This window comes from Triticum aestivum, chromosome 1B, assembly GCF_018294505.1.
Source record: "Triticum aestivum cultivar Chinese Spring chromosome 1B, IWGSC CS RefSeq v2.1, whole genome shotgun sequence".
Taxonomy (NCBI): domain Eukaryota; kingdom Viridiplantae; phylum Streptophyta; class Magnoliopsida; order Poales; family Poaceae; genus Triticum; species Triticum aestivum.
In genome coordinates, this window is record NC_057795.1 from 516,613,838 (window position 1) to 516,623,469 (window position 9,632).

At 48.3% G+C, this 9,632-nt stretch overlaps 1 protein-coding gene across 1 annotated transcript; it reads left to right on the forward strand.

Annotated features, from left to right (window-relative positions):
- Window positions 1–5,229: 5,229 nt before the first annotated feature.
- On the forward strand, window positions 5,230–9,362 carry LOC123135881 (protein SODIUM POTASSIUM ROOT DEFECTIVE 2). Its single transcript, XM_044555122.1, has 3 exons — window positions 5,230–5,963; window positions 6,753–6,828; window positions 8,815–9,362. The coding sequence occupies exons 1-3, from the start codon at window positions 5,598–5,600 to the stop codon at window positions 8,931–8,933; spliced, it is 561 nt and encodes a 186-aa protein (XP_044411057.1). The 5' UTR covers window positions 5,230–5,597; the 3' UTR covers window positions 8,934–9,362.
- Window positions 9,363–9,632: the final 270 nt, after the last annotated feature.

The window sequence follows — 9,632 nt, forward strand, 5'->3', positions numbered from 1 at the left end:
TGGGAAGGACCCCCCCCCCCCCGATCACAGTCACTCATTAGGTGACAGTTCCGAACACCGTCGCGGAAAGGGGTTAAAAGCCGTTTGTATAGCAACTCGCTGTACCAGAGCTCCTACGGGCCGTCGGATAAATGGGCCTCCAATGGGCCGTAGAATCAGTGGGCCTTGGGCCGTCAGATAAATAGGTCCACATGGGCCGTAAACAAACGAAATTGGTATCGGGCCAGCACGGTAACGGGTCGTTAACAGACCGGAAGACAGCAAATGCTTAATTCTGTCACAGGCATAATGTGTTGCTAATGGGCCAGAATATAGGACGGGCTGGAAACGGCGCAACGGGTTAACAAGCCACAAACGGGTCGATTCTAGCCATGGGCCGAATTTGGCCCATTAGGCAAACAGGCCAGTAACAGGCCGGAAATAATCGAGGACCGGAAAGGATCCCTAGAACGTATGGGCCGTCAGTAGGCCGAAATCTAACACGGGCTGGGAACGGCCCATGTGAATCATGGGTCGTTAATGGGTACAAAGAAATTTATTCTTCATTATGGGCTAGAGTCACCGTGGGCCACTAAAGGGCCTAAAGATACGAAAAGCCTCATACGGGCTGAAAGACATCATGGGCCATACATGGGCTGAAAGTGAAACGGGTTGGTGTTATAGTCGACGGACCACATGACGCTATTGGGCTAATTTCGGGAAGGACCTAACAGGCCGTGAGTTACCGGGACATAAAATGGGCTATATGCGAATAGACCGTTAACATGCTTTTCATGGGCCGGCCCGCTAACTTCTGACTAAGTCAAACGGGCCGGCCTTAGTGAGCTAAATGGTCTAGTGGTGCGTCATTGTACGTGTCGACATATCATAGGCGCCTATCTGACCCAATGATGAGCTGACACGTGTTTCCTTCGGCCAATGAGAATTTTACACGTGGAAAATCCCCATTGGTCTAGTCTGTTAACGGGTTATCAGATCCAAAACTGGACCCGATAGCTTGATGGCGACCCGTTATGGTGGATGCCACTTGTCGGTTACCCTTGACGAAAGCACTTCCATGACGCATCATTTATCGTCATGGAAGTGAACACTTCCGTGATGATAATTTTGGTATAGTCATGGAACACTTCTACGACAGCACATGTATGACTATCTTGATTCTGTCATAAAAGCGTCATGGATGTACATACATGAAAAAAGGTGACCTACTGTGAAAAACATGTATCATCACGGAAGTGTATTTTTTTGTAGTGACCCCTCATCAAGCTCGTAACACATGTCATAGTGGTTGCTACTCATAGTAACAAGGCCTGCCCTTTGCATCTCTAGTAGTCAGTGGTCGCAGCAAAAATGGGTCATTCAACTCTGGATGTCACCGGTCCCAACAAAAATGGCTTGTCGGTACCAGTAAAAAGATTCGCCTGCTGTAGCTTGGTGTTGTGCCTGTTGTAGCACCTCGAATCGCCGACGTGCTACAAATACCTCGCTCCAGCATTAGTGATTGCCGGTTGCAGCACCCCCGGTCGTTGTCTATAGCACCGATGATTGCTGGTGGTAGAACCTGTCGTTGGGAGGTGTCGTCTCTAGCATCAGCGGGTGCTGGCAGCAACACTCGTCTATGGTGTGGCCTTGTCTCCATTAGATCCTTTGATGGTAACGTCAACGTTGCAGCGCCACGCATCTTCGGCCGTAGCGTGTCACATTTTGGATTGCAACATCAGTAGTCGGTGGAGGCATGTGAGTTTGCATCGCTATTGAGGAGCACTCCGTGCAACAACTTTGAGAGGGATGTGTGTGAGCGTGTATGTATTGAGCTTGCAACAAACCCTGTTATGCGCTTGCAGGCATTACGCGCAACGATGGTGATGATGGGCGAGAGCCGGGAGGTAAAGAGAGAAGAGGAGGGGTGGTGTTCGAGAGAGGCATGACCATGATGGAGTGTTCACTAAAGCTGAGGGAGAAAGATAAAGCAGCCCGAGAAGAAACAAATGAAGGAGGATTAGGGAAAGAAGGGATAAGGATGGGATGGGCGATGACGTGGGGGCCCACATAGAGGATTTTGCACGCGCGCAAGAGTGAACGACAGCAAGGGAGATTGATCGGTCAATGCCGGTTGTTTCCCATAATGATAAGTAGTCAGATACAAAGATTTATTTTTGCGGGAAATATAAGAAGAGTTGTGTATAGGACTCAATCTTTATTGACGAAAAAAGAGGAAGATGAAAACATTCCAAATCAGCTGAATGATCTCGCTCGAGATCGTTTGCCTCACATAGTGGGCTCGCGACTGATGGCCCCACGCACTTCCTGGTGCTACCTTATCTTATTCACGTGTGGGACACCCTTCTCCACTCATTTTTCTCGAATGCAATCTCTTTCTCATTAGCTTCCTCCTGCCCGACACACCACACATTCAGGCTACATCACGCCGACCTTAGGCCACAAGCAGCCATGGAGAATTCCTATCTCCCAGGGCGAACTATAAACTGTGTGTTGTCACACTACTACATCGATTTGTGTTACAAACCGGAGATGAATTGTTGTTGCGGGGCGAGGGGAGGGGGGCTACGAGCAGGGCATCCACCGGTGCTTTGAAGCCGACACCATGCTGGTATCAGTGAGCAAAAGTGTTGCGAGCAGCAGGGCCTGATGTTATCGATGGAGGCGATGATAGGCTACGAGTGGGCGGACACTAGCAATCAGAGTTGTGAGGCACCGACGGAGATGCTGCAACCTCGGTAGCACAGCTGCAATTGTCGGTCGGTGGAGCTACAACTATGGTATGGCGATGCTGCGAGGTACGCTAACGACCGCGAAGGATGATGCAACCTTGGTGCGGCGGTGCTGCAACCATAGGTGGGTGGAGCTACAGCCGTAGTATGGAGATGCTACCCTGTCCGCCGATGGTTGTGAAGGATGTTGCAACCTCGGTGAGGCAGAGCTGCAACCATAGGTTGTCGGAGTTACGCCGTGGTCAGGCATCCAGTGTCGGTGGCAGCCCGACCAACCGGCTGCTATGACTGGTGCTACGACGGAACGCGATGGAAGACATTCTGGAGCATGCAAGTGGGGGTGTTGAAGGGGCGAGGACGATTGCGGCGCGGTCAGCTCGCCCAGGGGACAGGGCGTGAGGCAACACAATAGTGTGAGCGACGAGGAGGGTAGGGACGTGACCATCGGGAAGATTATGGAGGCCGAAGAGAAGGGGAGGACAACCATCAAACAACTATGCGCGTTGCCATTCGATGGCTCCTGAGGGGACCAATCGGTCGACCAACCCGGAGTGCCCTCTTTTAAAAAAAATCTTTCTCGATTCTAAATTGTACTAGTACTACGTGTTAACGCATCCCACATTCGTTACACAGAACACTTCATACGCTTGACCAACACATTGCTCGTTGTAAATGCGGAATGCATCTCCAACGGAGTTTTGAATTTCCTCAAAGCCAAAGCATCCAACGAGGGCGCCCAACAACTAAAAAACATCCTACATAACTTCGCATTGGCCACTGGCCTCACTATCACTTTCAATAAAACAACGTTCGTACCCATGCACGTCCCCCCACTCTTGGCAGACTCCATTGCCTCCACCATGCAATGCACAACATCAACATTCCCTCAGATCTACCTAGGCCTTCCCCTAGCACCCACACGGATACCCTAGAACGCCTTCCTACCTATCATTGAGCGTTGTAGAAAATTCTTAACGGGCTGGCGTGCAAAAATCCTTTCCAAAGGAGATAGGCTCATCCTACTATCCACAGTCCTCGACTCCATACTAGTTTATTTTATGTCTGTTTTCCTCATCCCCAAAAGCGTTATAAAAACCCTAGACTCGATTAGGCGTGCTTTCTTTTGGGCCGCAGAGGAAACGTGTACCGGTGCTCAATGCTTAGTTGCCTGGAAAAATGTGTGCAAACCAAAAAACTGTGGTGGTCTAGGCCTAAAAAACTTGCATAAGCAGAACAACTGTTTGTTAATGAAATTCGCGGTAAAAGCTCTACTCCCGAATACAACACCTTGGCTAGACTGGATCGCCTTGCAACACCCCAATGCTCTTATCGCCCCGCAAAACAGCCACTCCTTCAATGGACGCACTATAAACCAGCAACTTCTAGCGCTACATGCCATCTCCTTTGTTCTAACCCACTCTGGCACAAACACTTATTTCTGGCTAGACGCATGGATTCACCAGAAACCTCTCGCTACATTATTCCCCTAGCTCGTGTGGCTACTATTTTTAACTACGGTTTAGATTCAATCCTACGGAACCGCCTAACCTCTAATGCTTCTGCCGAGTTGTATTCTGTGTTGTCCCTCCAGCAGGATTTCCAGGTGTCGCCTGGGCCAGACGAGCGCTACCTAAATGGTGGCATGTGTTTCTCCACCAGGGCAGCCTACTCGCTCACCATGGCCGATGCCTCAGCCAATGACATGCATGCCATCCCAATATGGTCTTCATGCGTTCCCAACCGGGTGAAGATTTTTGCATGGTTGCTGTTCCGAGATCGACTCAACTCCAAAAGCAACCTACTCCGCAAACTCATGGCCGCTGACTCGCTATGTCCACGTTGTGGGTTCGATGGTGAGACACACTCGCACATATTCATCAACTGCCCACTCGCACAACGGATATGGCAAAGGATTGGCATTTGCCCCTCGGCCACCATTGACGGCCTTTGGGACTGTCGTCTCCCCTCTCAGCTAGATGCGGCTATCTGGCACTCCATCCTCCTCATTATTCTATGGAAGATCTGGGATTCGAGAAATGCTATGACCTTCAAGCAGCAAAACCATCACAGTACCCTCACCCTTAAGAGAATCATTGATGATCTCATGCTCTGGACGCACAGGATGAAGAAAACCGAGCACAAGCAGGCCGCCTCCTCATGGCGTTCCTACCTCTTATTTGATTACACGTGCCTATGTAATTTCACCTTGTAATCACTCGAACAATGGGTTACAAACATTGAGAAATATATTCAGGTGGGGAGCTCTCCCTCCGGTGATTTTTCAAAAAAAAAAATCCTCAAAGCTAAAACAGAGGAATTCTCAAAAAAAAGCTAAAACAGAGGATTCCCCAAAGCAAAGAACCCATCCTTGCTCTCCGTGTCCTATCGGCACGTTGCGTCCCTGACGTCACCCGCTTGTGAGGCCCGGCACCACATCTTGTCGCTGTTGCCCGCCGCAGGGCGCACCACTCCAAAGAGCCCAGTAGTCCATCAAGCACACACGTCACACACATATGGCTTTGGCCAAGAAAACAATCTGGCTTTTGCCCGAGCAATAATTTCAATCTTGTCTCACCCTACACAACAGTCAAACAGGGAGGAGGGATAGCGGTCGAAACGGGAGGGAGCGAGAAGCCATACAAAAACGGCATTAATTCACCGTGATTCCAGCTACTTTCTTCTCCGCCTCCTCCCACCGCTTCGTTCCTTTCAAGTCCTCGAGGGCGACCCTCTTTCTTCTTCTTACTCCAGCTCCAGTCCTGTGTTGGTAGTTATTGGTGAGTGCGACGCTGCTAGTGTGGGGGTGTGGCAGCACTGCAGTCCACTGCGCGGCGAAGGCTGAGCACGGTGGTTCGTGTGAGTGGCATGAGGACCGGGGGGATGCTGTGCCGGTCGCAGGCGGCGACGGCGGTCTGCGTGCCGGGGGACGCACGGTCCATGGTCGTCGGGCGCCGCTCCGACCGGACAATCGCCGAGGACGCGCGCACCCTGCACGACGTCAGGTACGTGCGCCTTGGTGGAGACGGAGCCGGCGCCGCGCGTGTCTCGTCCAGGCGGGTGGCGCCGCCCCAGCCGCCGCCCATGCCGAGGAGGCGCGGAGCGCCGGTGGCCGTGACGCTGCCGATGGTGACCAAGAGCCCCGTGGAGACGCCGGCGCGGGATACTGCGGCGGCTAAGCGGACATCCGCCACTCCTACGGCGGCCGTGGCACCGGGCGACCAAGTCCTCCAAGTACGTAGCCCCGACCAACGCGTACTCTGCTCCAGCACGTAGTGTCTTGTTTGCACATTTTCTTTACAAACATCTGGTCGCCGCGACAAGATGCCCACTGGATAATTTTAATCAACAGTTTCGCATCAGGACAAGGACAAATCCTCGCGAACTCCTTGTGCTGATTGCACGCAGAAATGCACCTCTCACAAGCATATGCATTTCAGTTTTTTTGGCCTTTCAAACGTGTATGCATTTGAATTATCATATGTTGAAAATTATAGTGCAAAATTGTAGTAACTGTAGTGAGCCGGGCCCTTGCCCCCAGGGCCCGGGATGCATTTACTCGGTAATTAATAGTAGTAGTAACTTCCGTCCATCAATACGGCGAAGTCAAAACTGAAGAAGTATGTGTGGGATACAGTAACAACATTAACGTCAAATAAAGAAGCAAAAAGGACTAGGCTGGAGCACAGCGGAAGGTCACAAGCGGTCCAGATTGCAGCACAGTAGATATGTCGGGCAACAGTGGGAGGTTACGAGCGGTCCAGATTACAGCACAGTTGATGTGTCCTTTTACAGATGGAGAGCAGTGAGAGATTATATATAGACAAGCAGAAAATTTAAAGAGATTAGTACTAATTAGCTCGTGGACCATAGGTGCCATCCAATGCAGGTCAGATCAAGCTGTTTTTGCGAACAAATTTAATTTTGGTCAAAGTAATAGATAGCTTAGCTAGAGATGCATTTGCTGCTTGTGTTTTGTGCTTAATTGCTGGAGGTGTGATGCTCTTGTACGTACGTCCACAGGTGGTCGTGATGAAGGTGGCTATACACTGCCAGGGGTGTGCAGGGAAAGTCAGGAAGCACATCTCCAAAATGGAAGGTATGTACAATGTGCTACTAGGACTAGCTTTAACAATTATAGCAAAATTACAAAAGCTTGCCATTTTATGTGGATTTTGCCATCCGTAGTAGTCTTGAAACAGCCATCCGCCCTGCTTTATTTTAATAAGGCCACACGGCAAATCGATACATAGTAGGAGTATTGAGGTAGTCTTCAAGAGCTCATCAACAAAAGTACAAGACACGGCGGCGCGGGGAAGGGGATGTAGGTGAGAAGGAATTCTATATACCTAAATAGTTGATCTCCACTAACTCCAATTCTCCTAAAATGCAACTATGCCATCATGCATGACCTAAATAATTGATCCCATCACTAACTACAATTCTCTTAACATGCAAATATGCCAACTCATCATGACATCATGCATGAGAAAAGACCCACTTTAAAATGCACTATGCATACTACTCATATGTGATAAATATTCCACAACTATAGAATATTGAAATATATACTAAATTATATGTTAGTTTCAATTTAGTCTAAATACTAATGTTTCATACTAACAAATCTCATTGAAATATTTCAATAAATTCCCGTATCATGTCTAGTTAATCGAAGTGTGTGTGATTTCCATTTAGCATGTGTTCCCTCACACTTATGTCTTCGATATCTCAGGTTGCATTAGTCCCTGTCTACTAAACATGCATGCACAACACCATAACGATATCTCCGAGTGTTTACTGAAGTTTTATTTTCTAGATTAATACTTCGTTTGATTTCTTCTCATCTCTTTGTATCTGGTAGGTGCTTGCGAACAGAGTTTTCTTTTCTGTATAGCTTTAATTTTTTATTTTATTTCATAAGTTTAGATTATTTCATATAGTTGCCCGGTTAAAATCCCACGCTTGAAAGTTAAAAGCACCGACAGAAATATCAATCACTCCCTTTGTAAAGAAATATAGATCTCTTTTTTCTTTACAGAGGGAGCAGTTTTGAAGTACAGAGACTATATACCCAGTCAACTGTTAGCTGATTCGGACGCTACAATCTACTCCCTCCGTCCCATAATGTAAGACATTTTTTCACACTAGTGTAGTGTTAAAAAACGTCTTACATTATGGGAAGGAGGGAGTAGTACCGAAGATAGGAAACGAAAACAGGTATACACTAAAGAACTATACCAACGAAGGGTGGTAGTATGTACTCCCTCCGTAAAGAAATATAAGAATGTTTAGATCGCTAATTATATTTTTCTAAACGCTCTTATATTTCTTTACGGGCTTATTTTTTTACTGAGGGAGTATCTAATTATTCTGTGTACGCGGAGAAATTACCCTGAATGCACCAACGAGATCCAATGTGGAGGGCGGGCGAGCCTCGTGGACAATATATATGTACGAGTAGTAAAATGGAGCCCATCCAAATGCGACACCACCAATTCATTCCCGACGAGATTCGGATCGTGATCACCCGGGCTGCGCCACTGGGCACTGCCGAGTTCCAACATATCCATGTGACATCACAACTGGTCTCGAACAGATCTTGCAGCTTGCACTTGCCCATCCACCACCCTTCCTACTGCAGAGTCTCTGAAAAGGCTCTTTCTCTGTGGAAAGTGCAAAACACTAGTTGAGCAGCCTTTGAAAAATCATACGTTTCAGGAACCTCACATGGCACATACATCTTTCCAAAACCCTGAATAATTCTCGCGGTATATGCCAAACAGAGTGACGTGCATGCATACATGCGAGAACACGTAGAGCCATTGGCAAGTCGCTAGGTTACAAAACCGTCTACGTTGCATGTTTCTGTGCAGTGAGAGGTTGCTAGCTAGGCTGTATGTCTCCAGTGACTGTCAAAAGTAAAAGACTGGTGACTGGTGCATGCATGCATGCATGCATGCATCAAGCTAATATGTTGACATTGGAGTAGAAGCAATCCTGTTGGTTCTTGCATGCTTGTTTGAAGGACCGCTGGGTCGGGTTTTCATTTCACTGACTGCGTGGAAGCAATGAATGTGTACAGGGGTGACATCGTTCAGCATCGATCTGGAGAGCAAGAAGGTGACGGTGATGGGTCACGTGTCCCCGGCGGGTGTCCTCGAGAGCGTCTCAAAGGTCAAGAAGGCTGAGCTGCTCATGTGAATCTCCTCATCATCCACCCTACCCAGCATGAAGTATTACTACTAGCTGAATTCAGAAAAGAAAAGAAATGACACTTCTCACCGGGTGACAATGGGATCCACCAAAAGATAAATAAACTCAAGCTTAGTATTTGTAAGGATTTGTCCTAAATGGCCCATTAGCAAACTTAATTCGCTTACTGAACCCCATAAAACATATATCGGAATCTCGCCCCTCTTATTCGCGTCTATCAAAGGGGCGCCTAAATTGCATGTTACCATGCCTTTCCCTAAGGTGTATTTGACTTTTATTGGTTCACGGTCTTCCCTTGCACCGCAGACGTGACATGGGCCTAAGGCGTGACACTTATTTGAACAGCTCGCTTTCAATGGGAAAGAATCCAAGAATCTTTACAAGACCTTATTTTTTGGGTTATAGTATTGGACGATCTGATTTGTGTTGTACTAGTTGCCAAACCATTAAGCGAAAATTCAAAGGAGCGCTCATCCTTGTCTTTTCTCGGTATCTTGCACCGTCCTTTGTCATATGGATCCGACTTCCGGCACAGTGTACATTCATGCGGCAGAGCTCGACTAATGCAGCATCGAGTTGGCTCACCTTGCACGGTAACGTCGTCACTTTGGTGCTGGACCTGACGGCCAGCTCTGCCTTGTACCCGCGGCCCAGTTCAGGGCCATCCGTTATGTGCCATCCAATGCT

Excerpts from the sequence above, each read along its gene's own strand:
- LOC123135881 (XM_044555122.1), top strand. The coding sequence starts at position 5,598 with ATGAGGACCGGGGGGATGCTGTGCCGGTCGCAGGCGGCGACGGCGGTC. Across the intron at positions 5,964-6,752 it reads CGGGCGACCAAGTCCTCCAA|GTGGTCGTGATGAAGGTGGC; the intron begins GTACGTAGCCCC and ends GTACGTCCACAG. Across the intron at positions 6,829-8,814 it reads GCACATCTCCAAAATGGAAG|GGGTGACATCGTTCAGCATC; the intron begins GTATGTACAATG and ends GAATGTGTACAG.